Raw genomic sequence first — 23876 nt, forward strand, 5'->3', positions numbered from 1 at the left:
ATTCCCAAAAGTGTCATTGCTTAATTAAAGGTATATGCATATTTAATTTTGCTAGACATTGCCAAATTTCTCTGAGTTAATACTATTCTCATTCCTATCAGCAAAGTATGAGAGTACCTATTTTACCCATAGCATTGCCAAAAGATTCTGCAAACCTTTGGACATTTATCTACTGATGGGTAAGAAGTGGTGTCTCAATGCAGTTTTAATTTCTATTTCTTCCTTATACGTTGAGCTGAACTACTCTTCTAAAAGTTGTCTGTGCTTCCTGCCAGAGGATGCCATCAAGGAGGCATTGTTAAAACCAAACACCGCATGTTCTCACTCATAGATGGGAATTGAACAATGAGAACACATGGACACAGGAAGGGGAACATCACACTCTGGGGCCTGTTGTGGGGTGGGGGGAGGGGGGAGGGATAGCATTAGGACATATACCTAATGCTAAATGACGAGTTAATGGGTGCAGCACACCAGCATGGCACATGTATACATATGTAACTAACCGGCACATTGTGCACATGTACCCTAAAACTTAAAGTATAATAATAATAAAAAAATAAAATAAAATAAAATAAAATCTCTCTTCCCACTGCCGTCATGTCACAGTCAGTTTTCTAAAAAGCCCGAACAGCTGTGGAAGCTCTTCATTGTCATTGGAGGGTTGAGCTTTGAAACAAAGCTGAGGAAGATCTGAGGAGCCATTCCGAGCAATGGGGAACACTCACAGAGTGTGTGGTAATGGGAGATCCAAACACCAAGCACTCCAGGGGCCTTGGGTTTGTCACGTATGCCACTCCAGGGACTTTGGGTTTGTCACGTATGCCACTGTGGAGGAGGCAGATGCAGTCATGAATGCAAAGCTACATAAGGTGGATGGAAGAGTTGTGGAACCAAAGAGAGCTGTCTCAAGAGAAGACTCTCAAAGACCAGTGCCCACTTAACTGTGAAAAAGATATTTGTTGCTGGCATTAAAGAGTATACTGAAGAACATCACCTAAGAGATTATTTTGAACAGTATGGAAAAACTGAAGCGATTGAAATCATGACTGACCAAGGCAATGGCAAGAAAAAAGGCTTTGCCTTTGTAAGCATGACTGTGGATAAGATTGTCATTCTGAAATACCATACTGTGAATGGCCACAATTGTGAAACTAGGAAAGCTCTGTCAAATCAAGAGATGGCTAGTGCTTCAGCTAGCCAAAAAGGGTGAAGTGCTTCTGGAAACTTTGGTGGTGGTTGTGGAGGTGGTTTTGGTGGGAATGGCAATTTTGGTTGTGGTGGAAACTTTAGTGGTCATGGTGGCTTTGGTGGTAGCCCTGGTGGTGGTGGATATGGTGGCAGTGGGATGGTTAAAATGGATTTTGTAATAATGGAAGCAAATTTGGAGGTGCTGAAAGCTACAATGATCTTGGCAATTACAACAGTCTTCAATTCTGGACCCATGAAGGAAGGAAACTTTGGTGGCGGAAGATCTGGCCCCTAAGGTGGTGGAGGCAAATTCTTTGCTAAACTATGAAACCAAGGTGGCTGTGGCAGTTCCAATAGCTGCAGAAGCTATGGCAGTAGCAGAAGATTTTAATTACTGCTAGGAAAGAAAGCTTAGCAGGAGAGAAGAGCCAGAGAAGTGACAGGGAAGCTACAGGTTACAACGGATTTGTGAATTCAGCCAAGCACAGTGGTGGCAGGGCCTAGCTGCTACAAAGAAGACATGTTTTACACAGTATTTGTGTATATGGGCAAAAAACATGAAGATTATATTTGTGATTAATTATATAACAATTAATAACAGGTTATCTTAGTTTATGTTCTGTGGAAAGTGTAAAGCAGTCTACCGAAGGGTTTTAATGTAAGATTTTTTTTTTGCATCCATGCTGTTGATTGCTAAATGTTATAGTCCGATCATGACACTGAATGTGTCTTTAAAAATAAATTAATTAATTACATTAAATTTGTATTTCTTTTCCTGTAACTTAAATGAACTTATACTTTTGCCCAGTTTTCTATCAGGAAGTTGGTCTCTTAATTAAATTACATTTTTATTTTTAGAAGCTCTCTTTATATTAGAAATGTTAGCCCTTCATGATCTAAGTGGCCAATACTTACTCTAGTTTATTGTGTCTTGTGACTTTCCTTATGATGCTTTTTTCTTATGCCAAAATTCTTCTTTTTAAAAATGTAGCTTAATTCGTTAATCTTTTCTTTTACTGATCTTCTAGTTTTGAGCCACAGCTACCCCTTAATATTCTCATGCTACCGTAAATAATTCAGCCATGCCTTCTTTTAATACTAGCATGGTTTCATGTTTTACTTTTAAAACACTAACCCATTTGAAATGTTTCCAGGTCTATAGTATAAGATAGAGCTCTAAATTTATCTTTTTCCAAATGGCTATCCAGTATTTAGGGAAGCCATCTTTTTTCCACTGATTTGAGGTGCTGTCTTCATCATTAGTAAGCCACTATATATACATAAACCCATCTCTGGACCTCCTTATCTGCTCCATTAGTCTTCTTGCTATTTCAGGTATCTCACTATTTTCATTAATAAAGGCTTTATATTTTACATCTTCTTTTCCAGGATTTACTTGGCTATTCCTCCTGTTTGTTTTTTCCTTATAAACTTTAAAATCAATTTTTACTATTTCCTCCTCAGAATAAAAGGATCTACTGGTATTTTTACTAGAATATTTTAAAATTTTTATAAATAAACATAAAAAGCATTGACATGTTGCTGGTTTTTTTTTTTTTTTTTTTTTTTTTAGATGGAGTCTTGCTCTGTTGCCCAGGCTGGAGTGCAGTGGCACGATCTCAGCTCACTGCAAGCTCCGCCTCCTGGGTTCCTGCTATTCTCCTGCCTCAGACTCTCAAGTAGCTGGGACTACAGGCACCCACCACCACGCCTAGCTAATTTTTTGTATTTTTTTTTTTTTTTTTTTTAGTAGAGACAGGGTTTCACTGTGTTAGCCAGGTTGGTCTCGATCTCCTGACCTCGTGATCCACCCACCCTGGCCTCCCAAAGTGCTGGGATCACAGGCGAGAGCCACTGCGCCCGGCCAGCTGATTCCTTAAAAATGTCATAGTTGACAAAAAAGGCTCTGTTCAAGTCTACTTCTGTGTTTTTTGAAGGATTTAAATTCCTTGTGTAAATTTTACTCATTTAACCTCTACATTATCTTTGTTGTTGCTACTGAAGAGGTGTCTTCTCTTTAATTACATCATTCAATTGGAATTTGTTTATATATATAAAGAACATTGATTTTTGTATATCAATCTTATATCTGTAACTTTGCTAAATTGTCTGTCATAGTTTTCACAGGCTTTACAGACATATAATTATATACTTGGCATTAAAAAAACCATTGCTCCAATTTCTAAGTCTCAAATACTTTCTGTTGTCTAATGTTACTGGCTAATGGTCACTAATACTATGTTAAATAGCAGAGGCAACAGAGAGAATCCTTGTCTAGTTCCCTATTTTGGTAGTAATGCCTCTAGTGTTACACCTTAAGAAAGGGATTTAGGCTTTAGGGCTGTGATGCATATAATTTATCATGTTAAGGAATTATCTATTGATTTACACATGGCCATAAACATGGGAACGATAGACTCTGCAGACTACTAGAGAGAGGAGGGAGTGGGGGATGGGTTAAAAAACTACCTATTGGGTACTATACTCTCTACCTGGGTGCAATATACCCATGTAACAATCCTGAACATGTACCCCTTCTATCTAAAATAAAAGCTGAAATTGAGAGACATTATTCCAGGTAAGCCTGATTTAATCAGATGCAAAGCCCTTAACAGATGGACTGGAGCTCTCCCTGAGATCAGATGCTCTCTTGCTGACCTTGGAAAGGTAAGCTGCTGTGTGTTACACAGCTGTAATGAAACAAATTCTGCCAACAGCCATATAAGCTTGCAAGATGACCCTGAGCCTCAGATGAAACTATGGCCCCAACCAACACCTTAGTTGCAGTCTTGTAAGACCCTGAACAGAGGAGCCAACTAAGCTGTGCCTACAGTCTTGATCACAGAAACTGTGAGATAATAAATGAGCATTGTTTTAAGCTGGAAAAATTGTGGCAATGTGTTATGCAGCAACAGAAAACTAATACATATGGCAATTCTTCAGTCTAGTAAAAAGAAACACTTAAGTTTAACGAAGTGTGATAGGTGTTAGAAATGCTTAGGGCACAAAATAAAAAAACAATTAATTCTATATAGTAGTTTAAAACAGGCTTCATAAAGGAGATGCCCCTTGAGCTGAATTTTATAAGAGGTATTCAAAAGGTAGACATTAGCTACCTATCAAAATCCCAGTGACTTTTTTTTCTAGAAATAGAAAAATCTATCTTAAAATTCCTGTGGGATCTCAAGAAACCCAAAATAGTCAAAACAATCTTGAAAAAGAACAAGGTTGCAGGTCTCACACTTCCTAATTTCAAGTTACTACAAAGCAATAGTAACAAAAACAGTGTGGCACTGACATAAAAACAGACATATAGACCACTGGGATAGAATAGACAGCCCAGAAATAAACCCTGACATACATGGTTAAACGGTTTTCAACACAGATGCCAAGGCAATTCAATGGGGAAAGGACAGTCTTCTCAATAACTGGTGATGGGAAAACTGGATTTTCACATGCAAAAGAAGGAAGCTGGACCCTTACCTCACACTATATATAAAAATTAACTCAGAATAAAATGTAAGACCTAAAACTATAAAACTCTTAGAAGAAAACACAGGAGAAAGCTTCATGACATTGGTTTGGTTGATTTCTCAGATATGACACCAAAAGCTTAGGAAACAAAAGAAAAAACATTAAAATTAAGGCAAATCATGGAAAAAGAGAAAATATCTGCATATTATACATCTGATAAAGAGTTAATACCCAGAATATATAAAGAACACCCACAATTCAACAACAACAAACAATTTAAAAATGGACAAAGTACTTGAATAGACATTTTTACAAAGATATACAAAATGGCCAATAAGTACAAGAAAAAATGTTCAACATCAGTAATCATTAGGGAAGTGCAAATCAAAACAATAAGACCACTTGACACGTGTTACGTTAATGGGTTTTCTGGTAGATAAAAACAGAAACAAAAATCAAAAATAAAAACAAAACAAAACAAAACAGAAAATAACAAGTTTTGGCAAGCATGTAGAAAAATTACAACCCTTCTGCATTGTAGGTGAAAATGTAAAATGGTGTGGCAGCTATGGAAAAGAGCATGGCAGTTTCTCAAAAAATTAAAAACAAAATTACCATATGATCCAGCAATTCCACTTCTGAGTACATACTCAGATGTTTAAATAAATAATTCAAAACCTCCCACAGATGTTTTGAATTATTGACACAAATTTGCAATTGAGCAGTTTCTTACATGGGTACATAGTATGTCTGTAGGTAGTAATAGCAGATTTTTATTTACTTATAACATTGATTTATTTCTTAGGAATACTGAGAAGGTAAATAAATAATAAGAACATGTAAAATGCTAAGCAAAAATGAAGAGCTACACAGGCATTCCTACATACATAGATACAGATACAGATACAGATAATCTATGTGTATGAGTATGAGTAAATATACTAAATCTATGTGTATAAGTAAATACTCAGAAGTGGAATTATTCAGTCTTAAAAAGAAAGGGTATTCTGACATATACTACAAAATGAATGAAACTTGAGGACATTATTGTAAGTGAAATAAACTAGTCACAAAAGGCCAAACATTGTATGACTCTACTTTTATAAGGTACCACTTATATGTGTCACAACTTCATAGGGACAGAAAAAATAGTGGTTGCTAGGGGCTGAGGTGCAGGGTGAATTGGGAGTTATTGCTTAATGGTTACAGAATTTCAGTTCTGCAACATGAAAAGAGTTCTGTGGATGGACGGCAGTGACGGCGGCAGCACAACAATGTGACTGTACTTAATGCCACTGAACTGTATACTTAACAGTGATTAAGATGGTAAATTTTATGTTATGTTTATCACAATTATTTTGAAAAGGTAGACATTAGTAGGCAAGATTTTCTAAGGAAAAGATACTTGATGAGCAGAGATACAGTGGTATAAACTAACTTTACATGCTCTAAAAAGTGCAAACAATTTGGTACTACTGATACTTAGGGCAGGAGTCTTCAAATTAGAGTACATATAGGAGTGTGTACTACATTTCACAATTCTGGTGACACTAATCACAAAAAAATACCCTTGGGGATACCCATATACTTTCTGAAAGATGTTTAGAATAGTTATAAGAGAATAAAATATCAGATCCTCCACTTCCATAGGTACTCACTCCAAAACTGACCAGACACCAGACTGAGACAATTGGTCTAGTAAATTAGTAAGTTCTCTATTGCTCCCCTCCCATTTCACAATTACCACTTCAGCCACTTGACAAAAGAAAAGCATGTAATTCACCCATAGAAAATACTACTATGGTAAACTGCGCCAGCGTTTGAAAATCACTGGAGTAGAAAAAAAAAAAAAAGAAAAACGAAAAGAAGACAATTTGAAATATTGGTATCTGGTAAGCCTTTAATAAAAGCCTTTGTCTCTGCTAATAAACCTGAGGTATAGTTTTATGGCTTCCCTGTTTTATGTAATTCCTATTAAGAGCAAAGAGTTGTATTAGGAACAAGGTATTCTGGCCCATATTAGGAACATTTTGAGTTCAGACATATTGTAAAGTGGGATGACTAAAGTAATGATAGGTTTAGTAATAATCCCTCTTCTATTGTCCCCCAGATACTGACAAAGAATATATCACTCCTGAGAGAAGTCCCAAGAAACCTTTGTCAAACAACAGTAAAAACCTGTATCTCTTTAATGTCATTTATTTACAAAATATACAGACCCTAAAATAGAGCTATTAATTTTTTTTAGAGGAAAGCTGGGAGAATTGGTTAAAAACCAGAAAACAGCTTGAACAATTCCAAGCCATCATCAAAGTTGGCTTTAAAAACCTCATATAAAGTATTGTTGCTCACTATGATAGTTAAGAAATCACATCTGATAGTGATTATTCCAGTGTATAGGTGATAGCCAAAAATAAGTTAGACACCAAGTCTATCACTATAGCTCCATTCCCTATTCCAACACCACTCTGCTTCATAAAATGCATAAAATGGCAGAAGACACACTTCACCAGATTGTAGCAAAAATCGTAAAAAGAACTAGTTTTGGTTTCTGAAAAGTTTAAACTGACTTGCATAAAGCACTGGATGTAACTATTAGAAAGATACTAGAATTCATGCCTATAAAAAGTACTATGTGAGGAACCCAGGTTTTGATGCAGTCAAAAGACGGTTGTCATTTGTGTAACTGAAAAATGAAGCAAGACTTTCTCTGACAGAAAGAACTTTCTCTGAAAGTATGATTTGACTGACTGGGTTGACAATGAAGGCTAGTTTTGACAATTAGGTTATATAGAGGGTATTTCTAAAAATAAATGAGCTAAATTTGTAGTGGGAAGGCTTTGATTAGCATATATTAAACACAAATAGTTTGAAGCTTCAAATATGAGCTAAAAATAGAAAATCATGGCATTGAATTTTTTTCTTTTTGTGGGACAGAGTCTTGGTCTGTCACCCAGGCTGCAGTGCAGTGGCAGTGGTGTGATCACAATTCACTGCAGCCTCAACTTCCCAAGCTGAAGGATCCTCCCACAGATGTTCTGAATTATTGACACAAACTTGCAATTGAGCAGTTTCTTACATGGGTACACAGTATGTCTGTAGGTAGTAACAGCAGATTTTTATTTGCTTTTAACATTGATTTATTTCTCAGCAATATTGAGAAGGTAAATAAATTACAAGAACATGTAAAATGCTAAGCAAAAATGAAGAGCTACACAAGCATTCCTACATACGTTGATATATATATAGATATTGACATAGATACAGATAATCTATGTGTATCCTCACTAGATGTGTTCTGCTTCTTCCATTTACACAAAGAGATAGCTTAAATAGTTTCTTGGGAAAATATTATATCTCCACACCTTAAGAAGATGTAACCTGTGACTTCCTTATTCTTTTTACCATAATATGAAAATATCTAAACGGTTTATCTGGATAACAGAGCAAAGAAAAGATGAGAGTCCTATATTCTTATAGTTCATAATCTAAACGGCCCCTTATTGCCTTCTCTAAGTGTGCAATATTTAATTTCTACTTTCTAGTAATCTCTGTTCTCAGGTCCTGATAACGTCCTGTCTCTATATCCTTGAAGTAGGTCATATTCTGAGAATTCTTACTTTCCATTATTAGTCTTGGCTTTTAACATGCTAAAACATGTAAACACTCCATGAAGTGGTACTTATTTGTACAACCATGAAAATTAGAATAAGGTCAAAAATCCACACTTGAAAAAACAGAGGGGTCCGAGTTAATGGGTGCAGCACACCAACATGGCACATGTATACATATGTAACAAACCTGCACATTGTGCACATGTACCCTAGAACTTAAAGTATAATAAAAATATATATTAAAAAAAAAGAATTGTTAGGACAATGATGGGAATCATAAGGAAGAAAGGCATTCAAGATAAGAATACTATGAGCAAAGGTACAGGGGCAGCAAAGTATAGAGAGTATCCTCTATAAATAACAAGTGACAAAGCTAAAAAAAATTGTGGTGGCCAGGTGCGGTGGCTCACACCTGTAATTCCAGCACTTTAGGAGGCCGAGGCAGGCAGATCACGAGGTCAGGAGATCAAGACCATCCTGGCCATCATGGTGAAACCCCATCTCTACTAAAACTACAAAAATTAGCTGGGTGTGGTGGTGCATGCCTGTAATCCCAGCTACTCGGGAGGCTGACGCAGAAGAATCCCCTGAACCAGGGAGGCGGAGCTTGCAGTGAGCCAAGATTGCGCCACAGCACTCTAGCCTGGCAACAGAGCAAGACTCCATCTCAAAAAAAAAAAAAAAAAAAGAAAAGAATAAGAGTGGTATAATATATAAAAACCGCTATGGAAAATAACTGGCTGAAAGGGGAGGTTGGGGCAGATAACAGAGCTCTTTAACCATAAGATTTATTCTGTAAACAGAGATAAGACACCAACAATTTTAGAACAGGGGGCCCTTGATTAAATTACCATCTATGCTGTACCTTCTTCATTTTTATAGTCTAGCTCTGTATTGTTTTTATTTGTGTATAGGTTTCTCTCTCTCATATTACTTGGTGAGATCTTTGTATTCCACTTCTTTAGAACACTCTAACACACTCCCAGTAAGTTTCCTTAAATAAACCTACACAAACCAAGCAATCCCGTATCAAACAATGATAAGGCATAAATAAAAAGGAAAAAGTGTTGACTTGATTTTTAATCACAGACCTACACATATATACCATCATTAGATTTTAAATTACTACTAACATATATATCTAGTTATACGACTGGCATTTCTATTTTTCATGCTTTGTAACAGAAATATCAGTTGCAAACCACAAAAAGGCCATATTAAGCAGTTTCTTATTTATTTATTTATTATTTATTTATTTATTTTTGAGACAGAGTCTTGCTCTCTCGCCCAGGCTGAAGTGCAGTGGCACAATCTCGGCTCACTGCAACCCCCACCTCCCGGGTTTAAGTGATTCTCCTGCCTCAGCCTCCCAAGTAGCTGGGATTACAGATGTGTGCCACCACACCTGGCTAATTTTTGTATTTTTAGTAGAGACGGGGTTTCACCATGTTGGCCAGGTTAGTCTCAAACTCCTGACCTCAGGTGATCTGCCCGCCTCGGCCTCCCAAAGTGCTGGGATTACAGGCGTGAGCAATTGCGCCCGGCCATTAAGCAGTTTCTTATGGGACTAACCATTCTAAAACTTTTGTGGAAAAGGAATAACACTCTGATTTTTAAATTTCTTCCTTCATTTTAGCTTTTATACTCCAATAAAGTCAATGATGAAACATACAGCATTTCTTAGAAAAACTATACAGTTCAAATATAGCAACAACAAAAATGGTAGGGTTAGATTAAAAGCAGAAATAGCACACTCTGGTGTTTGTACACAGCTCTTCTTATTTGACATTTTGAGGAGTTTTTGGCTTTAGGGTAAAGGAAAAAATAATACAGTATGCTTGATGCTTAAAAAGAAACCAAATACATTTCAACAACGAATTCCTGAATAACTCTGATTGGAAGATGGTATCTTAGAACACTTTAACTCCAAATTTACAAATCCAGTTTACAAATAGACTCCTAATTTACAAATTGGTTGTATTTTAAGGTATTTTTAAGTTGGCTGTTTAAAAATCACCAATTTCCCACAAGAAACAATGCAAAAAGCAGTTAGGTTCTACAGTGAATATTTTAGTAAGAGCACTGTACTAAACTCTGGTACTAAACTCTGGTAACTTTAAATTAAAAAAAAATACTCAGTGAGTTTCAAATAAGAGCATGGAAAATAAAATCCAGTATGCAATCCTAGTAACCAAAAACCCTGCTCCCTCGTCACTGGCCAGGAGATAACCTTATCTCTAATACTAGCAGTTACAACCTTTTGGAGGCATTGATAGTTAAGGCATATTTACGAATTGTGCATGTGTGTGTTTATGTGTGTAGTAATGTAATGGCAAAGAGAGGAAATGAGTGGAGATTTTGCTTAAGTCAGGAATTTTTTTTAATATACTTAATGGTGGTTTATTGGTAGTTGTACTGAATTAATACCTGATACTGTATGCTCAGATCCTAAGAAAGTGTTGAGGACAAAGCAGATGTTTCAATAAAAACTACTGAATTTTTGCTAAATGATATTCTTACATAATTAGGTTCTTAAGTTCAAAATGCTGTTTACCATCACTATGCTCATTGTGTTCTTTCTAGTATTATAAAACCCTCTACCAGCGTTTCTTAACTAGGGTTTCTCATCTGAACCAATGAACGCAGAAAATGATCTTAGCGACTATTTCTCGATTCCCCCAAGGATAATACATAACTGTACTTATCTAGATACATAGGTAAGAAGTTAAAAATTCCATACAAATTGAGGCTTTATAGTATTAGGGTGTTCTTTCCCAATTGAGAAAGGCTGTTAGACTAATCAGTTTTTATAAATGTTCTTACTATTATGGTTTTATGTATGATTAAAGAATACAATAACTATGCAATAATGTTCCTATATGTTCAATTTTACAATATGGGCACATATACGAGCAGCAAGTTAAAATCTTGGCAAACTGTTTACCTTTATCTTAGTCCCCAAAAGTAACAGTTCACAAATTATAACCACTTGAAAGGCAAACCACAAAGGAAATTGTTAGGGAACACCCAAAAACAATTCTGAAAAAAGTAAAATCTCCAGAATTTGTCATATGGTAACTTTCTACATATTAAAAAAAAAAAAAATGCTTACTTTTTACTTAATACAGACCACAAATTTATTCTATTCAACTCTTTCTATTTAAATATGAAATCAACAAGATTTATCACAATCAGTACAGGGTCTAAATCCTATGTTCATGATCAATGATGATCTCTTATAATTTAGAATTTCAAGTTTATAATTTTGTTTCCATTAATATATATTCTATTTCATACAGACCATTATTTATCATTTCTAAAGTCTGTACCTCAGTTTGCCTTTAAAAATTTGTTTCCTCTAAAATTCAGCTGCTATTTTAAAACCTTTCAGACCTAACAAAAAGACTTTCTTTTGGTTAAAAAGCTTTTCTTTGTACTTACAAATGAGTTTATAGTGTATATATATATATATATAAAAGTACAAAGTATCACAAGATGGTAACTGGTGAGTGGCAAAAAATTGATTTTTTAAAAAAATCTAGCAAGGCTTCAGAAATACCACACCAGTAACAAAGTGTATTTCTATATCCTGCTTAGTTTTATAATTATCCATCATGCATAGGTAACCCTTTCATTTAAGTGAATAAAAAAAAAAATCAAGCTACAGATGTATGTAAATTGCCTCATTTCTAAACTGCAGTGAGATTCAAAGCTACAACTAATTGTTCAGATTTCTGCATTCTAAGTTATGAATTCATCTTCTATCCCAACTCACCTTAGGGAAAAAAGGAGCAGAACTACTCTGAAAGCTCTTATAGGAACCATATTTTCAGAAAATAAAAAATCACACTCTTACATTATATTCATTCTGTTTTTCATTGCAAAACAAAATTCATCACAATACAACTCAGTTTTACCCCAAAATTTATTATCACCCTTTGTCTGTGTAGAAAATGTTGGAAAAAAAAAACAAACCTGTCTTTTTCTAAGAAATCACTTTCACTGTGGAAGTGAAAATGGAACACTGGGCAACCTAGAAGGGATAGACGTATATTTCCATGGCAGGTTTTCAACTGAGCAGCAGTAGACCCAGAGAATTTATAAGAAGTGCCACTATTTCTCTTGCTAGTGATGAACTGCAAATACTGAATATATAAAAATTAATGGTAGGGAAAAATACTTCTTTATACTCAGTTGATTTTTTAAGAGTTTTCACTATTTCCTAAAATCAGGCAAATTTTTACCAATTTGAAAAACATCTCAGAGTGATCTCCTTGCAAATAGTTCATTATCAGCTGTACATTTAAATAAATTCAGTTTGTTTTCTTTTTTAAATGAAAAAAAGGCTGAACTAGAATTTCTTTATTTTGTACTTTGGAGCTACTTTTTAACTGACTTCCATTAAAAAACTTATGCTTTTTTAAGGTCTAAGTCAAAAATGTTACCATAGAGAAATTAGGCAAGAGATGTAATTTTAAAATTACACTACCCAGAGAGAGCCAATTAACATTCTGGGAAATATATTCTCTATATATATGAATGCTAATTGGGATCTGGTGTGTACACGCACACACGCACACACACACACACACACACTCTCTATATATATATAGTTTCTCCCTCATACATGTAAAGATAAATGCGTAGTTTAGACACAGACCTTTTACAAGAATTTTTCTTATGTGTTGCTCTGTACCTTGTTGTCATTTATTACTATTGAATCTAAGCCTTAGTCATCCAAAACTTAATATTGACCTAAAATAATGACTATACTATTACCTTTCATCTGAAACCTGTGAATGCTCTCTGATGCTGACCAAGCTTAACAATCTACATATAGTAGAAGTTCAATAATTTTTTAAAAATATGCCTAAAAATGATTGTAAAGAAATACTGCTAACAGTGGTTATGTGACCTCTGCGTGTTGTGATCCTAGTTTTTCTTTACTTCATATGCTTTCCAGTATTTTCAAAATTTTCTACCCTGATCATATTTTATAATCAGAAAACTATTAAAAATTTTCTTACAAAGAATATGTCATATGCATAATACAAACAAAAATATTATGAAAAACAAAATAAAATAAAAGAATCTCAGAATAAAAGAAAAAATCCAAAACAAAACCCACAAAAATATTAACATGGGTCTCTTTTGGTAATTTTTCCTTATCTTTTTCTATATTTTACCAAGTTTCTTTGTCAACATAATTATTTCCATAATTAAAAAAAACTACTTTTAAATATGCAACTTCATTAAATCCTCAGCCTCTTCTCTAAATAGCCACATAGCATGTTCATGCTCTACCTGAAAACTGACCACCAATGAAGGGCACTGTCTTCCCTAGAGCACTATTAAGAAGTGCCGTTTTCTCTCCTACACTCCAGTACTGTTGGGGCTTGTGGTGAGGCAGATGTCCTTGCTTGTCACTACCACTATTTATCACAGTTCCTACTACTTCTTCCCTACAGCACAGTTTCCTTAAGGCCCGTGCCATTAGATCATTCCACCTTCTACCCATCTTGATTACCAGGGTTACAATTCCTGATTGTCCCCCTTCAGTCACTGAAAAATTTGGTAATGGGCTTATTATCTTTCCACCTCTACTCTTTTCATTATTCTTGATATAAATTATCCATGTGGGCAATCCACCCAACATTGGGTCTCTATATGCTAAGCTTATCTTCTGCCCCTATAATCAATCACACCTTAAGCCTTAAGATCTCAATTCCAAGCATCTCATAATCTGAACAATCCTTCCTATTTCTGGATCAATTCCCCTAATACCTCCACTCTTAATACTTCTTCCCAAACAGGAAAGATAGGGTCAGTGGATTAGACTGACCCTATCTTAGGCCACTAAGTGGATTAGACCACTGAACCTAACACTTTTTTTTAAAGCATGCATCAATTACCTTTATATCTTAATTTCTCACCATTCTAATCCCTGCCTTGCCCCTTTCTCACTGTCAGTACTCACCTGACAAAACCCCAAACCTGTTAAATCCAACTCTCTGTCTATTCCATACCTCTTACCAAGTAGCTGAACAAGACTGAAGAAAAACATACAACTATTCTGGTTGTTTGCACTTTAAATTCATGACCACAAACCTCAAAGTGGGCCCTCTGTGCTGCCAGGCAATCACACTGCTCCCTTTTACAGCAAAAGGCTTTGAAAAGGAGTTGACTTAGTTGCTATCTCCATTTCCTCCCCTCCCATTCTCTCTTGAAGCTATTCTGTCTGATCAGGCTTTCATTCTCATCACTCTTCTTAGTCCCAGCAGCATTTAGCAGAGTTGATTAGTCCTTCCTGTTTAACAGGTTTCTTTATAAGGCTTCTAAAACAACATAGGGTTGTATCTTTCTTCCCACCTCGCTGGTCATTCCGCTTTACTCTTCTTGGTTGCACCTGCCTCCTGACTACCCCCAGGGCTCAGTTCTCAGGCCTCCCCTCCTTTATCAATATTCGGTCTCAGAGCAAACTGTCTATTAAATACGGCTTTAAACAACATATATAATCTGATGACACCCAAATTTCTATCTTCCACCGCAACCTGCTCCCTGAACTCTAGAGATGCAGATATATAAACATGTATCTACCACTCTCTGCCCTGCTCATTGCGCTCCAGTTACACTGCCCTTCTTGTCATCCTTGTATCTGGCATGCTCCTGCCTCAGTGTGTTTATACTTGAAGTTCCCTCACCAGTGATATTCTTCCTCTGAACAGTCCCATGTCCCTCTCCTCCACCATTTAGTCTCTGCTCCAATATTACCCTATGCAGAAGACTTTCCAAGCCCTTCTAAAATAGCATCTTAGCCTACTCTACGGCATTTGTCACCAACTGACAGTCCATTATCTATTTGCACGTTCATTTGCTTTACTGACCGTCTCCCTATTAAAATGTAAGCTCCATGAGGGTAGGCTATTTGCCCATGTTGTTCACTGCCTGGCACAGAGTGGGTACTAAAACATTTGTTGAAGTTTAAGATACATGAAACTTTTCTGTTACCTTCAAAGAGTGGGATTATGAGAACCTTTTAATAGGTAAGTTATACATTTCAGTAATGTTTAAAATTTTAACAATAAGAATGTTAATATAGTTTAGATATGTGTGCCTGCCCAAAACTCATGCTGAATTGTAATCCCCAATGCTGGAGGTGGGGCCTGGTGGGAGGTGTTTGGATCATGGGGACAGATCCCTCATGGCTTGGTGCTGTCTTCACAATAGTTAGTGAGTTATTTCGAGATTTAGTCATTTTTTTCTCACTCTCTCTCTTTCACCATGCTACATGCCTGCTCTGCCTTCACCTTCCACCATGACTGTAAGCTTCCTGAGGCCTCCCCAGGAGCTAAGCAGATGCCAGCACTATGCTTTCTGTAAAGCCTACGGAACTGTGAACCAATAAAACCTCTCTTCTTTATAGACTACCCAGTCTCAGGTATATCTTTACAGCAATGCAAAGTATTACTTTGGTTATCAGAAAAACAAGAGCAAATAATAAAAATATTAAAGCTTAACAATAACAAAAAGGAATCCAATCATATGACCTGAAACTATGTATCTATGTAAGTTACAGAGAAGTTTGTAAGTAGGTCAGTAGGACCTAGACAAGGATGACAAATAAGTTTTACCTTGGAAGCCAACTGTAGTTGACTGGTTGTGGTTGCTTGAAGCACTATATTGAAAGGGCCCCTGAAGCTAAATCAGTTTTAGCAGGCAGGAGTACCATACTGAGGGATATTTTCCAGGAAAACAGAAGGGTTGGGAATTGTGGCATTCATGCTAGATGAATTCCAATGCCAGATGAATACCACTCCATGACTTTAAATCCTGGTGTGGACTATTTTCAACCCTTTCTGTTCAGTTGGCTGCTCCCAAGAATGCCTATTTGTATACTCTTTGTCTATTTGAACTCTCCATATCAATGTCTGAGAGATCTCAAACTTACATCCACAACAGAACTTTTGATCTACAGTCCTCTTTAAAAACAAAAACACTACCTTTCTCCCAGTCCCCTCTCTTTTAGTAATGACACCTCATTCACTCAGTTGCCCAGATTAAAAACTCTGGAAACTATCCTTAATTCCCCTCTTTCACTCAACGCTGACCCAAACATTTATATTCTCAAGCAAATCTTGTTAGCTGTACCCCAAAGCATTTTCTAACTTTTCTGTGTCTCTCCATTTCTAAGGTTAGTACCTAAGACCAAGCCACCATGGCCTCTCACCTGGTCCACTTTAAATAATAGCCTTCTAGCTGGTCTGCCTGTTCTCACTTGTGCCCCCTTATAATCTATTATCCACACAGCAGCCAAAATCATTTTTTAAAACAAATATCCTTATTGTGTCCCATTGCACTTGGAATAAAATCCAAACTCCTAACCCTAGGTAGTCTTCCCCAGCCTATGTCTCCAACTGTATCTCTAACCACTCTCCTCTTACTCCCTATGCTTCAGCCATGCTGGCCTCCTTTCAGTATCAAAGCTGCTGTCACCACAAGGCTTTTCTACCAACTGATCCCTAGACTAGAATGTTCTTCCTCTGACAAGGTTTTCTTACAACAATAAGATCTCAGGTTAAAGGCCTCTTCTTCAGAAGTCTTCCAGATCTACTCAATTTAAAGTGGCAACTCAGTCACTATCATATAATCCTATCTTAAATCTACACAATACAAATAACTATTTGGCATTTGAGCCATCTAATTTATTAATTTGTTTGTTGTCTCACTCTCCTATTATAGGATCAAGACAGTGAAGATCCTGTCTAAGATTAAGTAGGTGAGAGGGCCTGCTTAATAAATATTTGGTGAAGATGATTTGTGCAGTTTTCTTAACGTGTGTTATATTCAGTAAAACAAGTTTTCTTTGTGCGTCTGTGTATGTTTATTTATTTATACTAGAGGAATAAATGAATGAGAACAGAACTAAGTAAGAATTCCCAATTTGGAATTAAAGTAATTCTCTGAGATTGAAAAAAAACCCACAAATTTATTTTGATTCAAATTCAAAGTGTACCAATTTTTTTTTTTTTTTTTTTTTTTTGGCCAGGGAGAATTAGGTGCTGACTTTAAAACAATGAAAAAACAATTTGCCCTAATGGAGCTCGAGGGCAATAACAAACAGGCTATGGAAGTAAATGCCATGAAAAGGGTACTACAGTAGAAGGTGCTATACGTGCAATCAACCCAGCCTGGGAGGTAGAGAATCAGGAAATGCTTCCCAAATAAATGCCATTTAAACTGAATCTGATCTGAAGGATGAGTAATTGTGATACATATACATATGCTAGTGGGAAGGGGTTGGTGGTGTGGCAAGAAAGACATGAAGTATAAGAGTATTTTGAATAGAGGAAATATGAGCAAAGCCCAGAATCCAGAGAGCTGATAACATACTCAGGGAACTAAAACTAACTTACTGTGGCTGAAGAGCAAAGTATGAATTGAGAAGTACTGAGAGAGACCAAAGAGGTCAACAAGGTTAATATATCATGAAGCTTGTTAAGGAGTTCAGACTCTATCCTAAGGGTAAGAGTCATTAAAAGATTTAAATAATTTTATATGTAATATAATCCTTATTAACAAAAGATAATTTTAGCCAATGTGATGTGTTTAGAGGGAGACAGAAAGGTCAACCTGGAGATTGTTACAGTTTTCCAGGTAAGACATAATTATAGCCAGAATTAGAATAGTAAGAGTGGAGACAAAAGTGAATATTAAGATCCTAGTCTAAGAAGAATTAGAAGCAGTTAAGTGAACACTAAAAGCACAAATAAAGAGGTATAGTTGTAACAGTGAATAAATTACCAAAAGTCAGACTTCACAGAATATGGGACATCTAAGCTGAAATTTCAACAAGGTACAGTAAGATTTCCAAAGAAGAAGAAAAGGCATTTCAAACTTTATGAAATCCTTTTATTTTCCTTTTTATATAGAGACAGGATCTCACTCTGTCACCCAGGCTGGAATGTAGTGGCACCATCATAGCTATCTGCAGCCTCAAACTCCTGGGCTCAAGAGATCCTCCTGCCTCAGCATCCCAAGTAGCTGCAACTATAGGTACACAACCACCATGCCCAGCTAATTTTTAAATTTTTTGTAGAAACGTGGTTTCACCATGTTACCCAGGCTGGTCTTATACTCCTGGCCTCAAACAATCCTCCTGTCTCAGCCTCCCAAAATGCTGGAATTATAGTTGTAAGCCACTGTGCTGAGCCTATAACAGACTTTTATATAGCAGAGTTATTTCCCTGTTCAAATAATTTGAAAAAATTAAAAAATAATCTGTATGTTTAAAATGTATATCCTATTTTTTTAGGCAGAAACTTTAAAAAAATCTCCATTTATGACTCATCTTACATTATGATTTCATCATACTTTATTAAATCTATTCTAATAAACTACAAGCTATAAAAATCTTGAGTCTGGCCTCTAGCAGATCTTTGTTATCATTACAAAAAAGTTTTCCTGACAGTAAAATCACAATGAAAAAATTAAAACAGTCCAGTCAAGACATATACAGTGTATATGTAAATTTTTAAATAACTGAAGACTTTAAAATGGAACATAATGTCTTATCATTATGATAAAAATTAGACCAATAATAAAATGTATCTCAGGATGAGTTAAACTTAAAAGATAACAACTATACAATCTAATTCAGCAAATATTTACTGAGAATTTATACACCTACACACATTTATCTTTCCATATACATTGTCCCTATAGTAGGAAATAGAAAGATAAAGAGCTAGGAGGCAGATGCTTCCTCAAGAATTTTGTAAGCCAGATGGGAAGACAGACATAATTCATTTCAGGTAGCATTTTTACAAGACTTCTACAGTGATAACGTGACTTTATGAATAAAAATGGTTCTAGCAGAGGAGTCTTTTATATTCTTTTGCATTTAATAATGTAAGATGCAGATGTCAAAGGATTAATACACTAACTATAGTGAATATATTTTATATTTCCATTATTTTACTCTATAGATGTAATGTTGGATTCAAGAAAATTACTACTGATTTGAATTATGACCAAAAAGTTTAACTGCCAAATATCAAAAAGAAACATCAAACTCTAGGTAAGAAATACATGGCAAACACAGAAAACATATGAAGATGAAAAGAGTATCTCAGGTGCGGTGGCTCATGCCTGTAATCCCAGCGCTTTGGGAGGCTGAGGCGGGTGGATCACCTGAGGTCAAGAGTTTGAGACCAGCCTGGCCAACATGGTGAAACCCCATCTCTACTAAAAATACAAAAATTAGCTGGGCACTAACATACAGCTGGTTGCAGGTGTCTATAATCCCAGCTACTTGGGAGGCTGATGCAGGAGAATTGCTTGAACCCAGGAGGCAGAGATGGCTATGAGCCGAGACAGTGCCACTGCACTCCAGCCTGGGTGACAGAGTGAGACTCTGTCTCAAAAAAAAAAAAAGCAAGCAAAGGAAAACCAACATAATTATTTGTATTTTAGATCTATAATTTAAGTAACATATTTCTCTCTTCGTCTCACTTGAATACTTGAAAGTAACAATAACACTTACCTTACAACTATAAGAATGGCTATAAGAATTGAACAGATAGGATCTGCTATCATCAGACCAAAATTTTGCATCATGATGGCAGAAGCAATTACACCAATACTTCCAAGTGTATCTGCTAGGATATGTAAAAATACACCTAGAAATAAACCATAATAAAAATCAAAACAGTCTTTTGGTTAATTTAAAATACAAATATATCCTAAAGCTATACTCTTAATTTTATATATAAAAAACTAGATATCAACTTCAAAAATAAGTAAGCATGTATATTCACCATTTAGTAACCATGTAATAGTACATTTATGAATTAAAATCATTTCTTATGTTTCAAATCAACAGGGGTTGAAATATCTGACTGGTAAATTATACTTTTTCTTAATGATATAAATGAAGTAGAGAAGCAAGTTGATTTTAAAAATTGTTTGTGAACATTCACCTCTGGCTAAAAGGAGTCCAAAAGTCAATAATTTGTTATAGTACGGAAACTGCATTAGGCTAAAAGAACTGGTCAAGAAAACATTTTTAACTATAGATATACGTACATACAGAGCCCTCTGCTGGTGATTACAATTATTACCATTTGGGACTACAATTTCCCATAAACCATAATTTTACTTTTCCTGTTACACTTATTAATTATCCTAAAAGCTCTATCTAAACTGGTTACATACTACACTCAGAGGTGATGTGAAAGCAGGCACTGATTTGAATATTTTTAAATAAACATAAAATACATGTTGAACTTTTAATAATTAAATATTAAATTGGTAGGATACTGATGTTATACTGATATTCTAAGAACTTAGACATAATAACATTTAGTAAGTCAAAGTTGCCCAGAAAACCATTTAAAATGTCAAGAAGTAAGATTTTTGTACAATGCTTTCTAAAAAAACTCAACTGAGACAAATTATTCAACGTTTAGATCTTTAATACAAAATTTCTATATCACAAAACATTCTTTTAAACTTCAACCATGTCTTGCTAAAAATAGAACATTATTCAATACCATCATCTGCACTATTTGAAAAGAAATAGTTAATGCATAAAAAGCATGTATCTAGTTGAGAAATACTTGATTTTTCTTTTTTAGTATTCACTGCACAATAAAGGGTAAACTGTAATTATTTTTAGGTATAGAAATACAAAGAAACTCAAGAAATGTTCTCATAACTTAAAAATTGACTGCTAATGAGTCAAATCAAATCTTGTGTTCTGGGAAATTATACTTCATTTTATCTGCCACTGATAGAAATTTATATCAAATATTATATTAAATATAAATCATCCCTCACACCTACATATAACTTTTTGTTTATATACAGTTTAACTCTATTATTATAACTGTTCTTCAAAAAGAACAGTTCTTTAAGAACAACTTTCTTAAAAATTTTTCCAAAAGAAATAAATTTTGTCAGACATACTTATAGAATAAATATTCGGTTCCTATCACGTATTTCAAATAGCAGTGAATTAAATAGGTTAATAATGTTGGGGCCACTTTAACTTTTAAAACTACAACTGGAAAAAAAAAAAACCACATCAAAGCAGATTGAAGGTCCCTAACTACAAACTCCTATATGCTTTTAAGCCTTTATATTCTTTAATCAGTGTTTTGGTAGAATAAAAAATGAAAATAACTCTAAACACGAAAGGAAAAAGAAAATAATTATTTGTTCTTGATTTTCCTTAGACTGGAAAGTCCCTGGCTACCATTTATTTGCTAACCTGAAAACTGGTTTTATTAGTAAGTGTCATTAAAACTACCTAAAGCCTTCTTACTACATAAACTGTTTAAGAAAAAAAATCACTAAGAAAGAAACATAAACTAGGATGTTTAACTTATACAAAGTTAAAAGCCTTAGAAGATGTGGTAGGATACTGATAACCTAACCCCCCAAAACCTTAGTAAGCCAGGAGTTAAGATGTAGCAAATAACTGAAAAACATAATTAATTCAAGTTTTTCATGTATGAATATCTATCTACCTGGTCATTTTACAAGAAGTTTTTAATGCCAGGTAGTTATCTCTGTTCTTCAGCTATTTACTGGGCTCTTCAGCCACCATAAATTGATAAATATTCAGAAAATATAAACTTATTTTCATAATAACTTACATAAAAGAGAATTAGAAAGGCAAATCTAACTTCCTTTCCTCCAACTTGTGATGACTTTCAAAATTAAATTCTTATTATCAAGGCTAATTTATAGTACTTGATATAGATGCATCATATATGCATGATTATATGTTATTTCAGCAAATGTTATTCTAAAACAATTCCATATCTTTTGTAAATGGAAAACTTGTGATTGGAAGACACATTTAAGCCTTCTGAAAATAAATTTCTCAGTATGAAGGAATATATTCACAGTGAAAAAATAAAAAACGAGAGTTATATAAAGAAATAGTGAAGAAAAATAGGTGCAGTTGAGATTGGATCAGAAGCCATTCAGAAAGTCAGACTGAAGTCAAAAGTTAATAAAGGCAAGTAGATAGCTGGGAATTAGGAAACCCTGACAATAAAGTCTAAACGGAAACTCAGAGCCAGAGATTGATTCATATCCTACCCCCCACCCACAAAAACAAAACAAAACAAAACAAAAAAAACTACTATAATTCATAGACAGGATTGATTTTCTCTGGCTTGTAAAATTTTGTAATATACAATTTTAAACATGTAAGCTCCTACAGGTATTAACTATTGATGGCCTATAAATATGATGGAGTTCTCACTTTGCATTAAATTTTTAGCTCTAAATTTTCCCACAACATAAAAACATATTAAGTATTATTCTCGGAAAAACTATGTAATAATCCTGTAAAAGCAAACATACTCCTACAGACAGTCCTCGACTTAAAATGATCAACTTATGACTTTGGCTTCATGATGGTGTGAAAGCAGTATGCATTCAGTAGAAACTATACTTCAAATTTTGAATTTTGATCTTTTCCTGGGCTGGCAATAATGTGCTATGATCATCTCTCACGATGCTGGGCAGCAACAGCAGGCGGCAGCTCCCAGTCAGCCATGCAATCACAAGGGTAAACAACTGATACTGTACTCTACAGTGGACTATATTAAATAAATTACATGAAATATTCAACACTTTATTACAAAATAGGCTTTGTGTTAGATGATTTTGCCCAACTGTAGGCTAATGCAAGTGTTCTGAGCACATTTAAGGTAGGCAAGGCAAAACTATGATGTTCGGTAGGTTAGGTGTATTAAATGCATTTTCAACCTACGGTATCTTCAATTTACCACAGGTTTATTAGGACACAACCCCACAGTAAATCAAGAAGCATCTATACAATGTTTATAGTCACAGGCGTGGGTATTACTTATATTTAAGCAGAATAGTTTCCGAATCTTTTTGAGATGCGAGTCTCACATGTTCCCCAGGGTGGTCTCAAACTCTTGGGCAATTCTCCTGAGTAGCTGGGATTGTGGGGACATGCCAAGTGCACCCAGCTCTATATTTTGCTTTTATTATCAAATCAGAGAAAACAGTCAAGTGACAATTAAAAGAATGTGTGCTAATATATCTAATAGTATATAAAAAATAATCACTAGAAAGGCTAACACTAAACACAAACACTGTGTTTTATATTTTTCTTAAAGGTAAACTTCAGACATCTAAAACTTCAAAACTATAAAAGCAGTTTCAAAAAACTAAGAAACATAAAAATTGCTTGTCATACCTTGTAAAATCTGTCTGCTGGGTCCTGTTGTTTCTTTTAAGGAGGGGCCATCTGTAGAGAATTAAGTTATTTTAAAACATGTTTTCAATTCCTCATTCAAATTTTTACAATTCAGAGTCCTTTTCATTCAAATGCATCATTAAGAATGCACGGCTATATAGCCATATCAAACTTATAAATTTATTTTTTAAATTTAATAAAATAATTGAGTGGAGGTAAATTTAGTGGCAGTAGTTTTAAAATTCATCAAAAGTATGGAGTATTTCAGAAATTATTGTATTAAAAAGATTAAAAGCACAGGAAATTAAAGACATTGTGAAAATCTTCCAATATTCATAAAATATCTTTTAATA

The 23876-nt window shown here is 34.9% G+C and overlaps 1 protein-coding gene across 4 annotated transcripts in view; it reads right to left on the reverse strand.

Moving 5' to 3' along the window:
* SLC30A7 (solute carrier family 30 member 7) overlaps positions 1 to 23876 on the reverse strand; it is a 101530-nt gene that overhangs the window by 55882 nt on the left and 21772 nt on the right. For all 4 annotated transcript variants that reach the window (XR_002914735.3, XM_054553167.2, XM_024246120.3 and 1 more), the window contains 2 exon segments: positions 23524 to 23574; positions 19822 to 19957 (listed from right to left, as the gene is read on the reverse strand). Coding sequence is in view for 2 of the 4 variants with exons in the window: in XM_054553167.2 (XP_054409142.1) it covers positions 19822 to 19957; positions 23524 to 23574 (187 nt within the window). In the remaining 2 variants the exon portion in view is untranslated.

This window comes from Pongo abelii, chromosome 1 (genome assembly GCF_028885655.2).
Source record: "Pongo abelii isolate AG06213 chromosome 1, NHGRI_mPonAbe1-v2.0_pri, whole genome shotgun sequence".
In the NCBI taxonomy this organism is placed as follows: Eukaryota; Metazoa; Chordata; class Mammalia; order Primates; family Hominidae; genus Pongo; species Pongo abelii.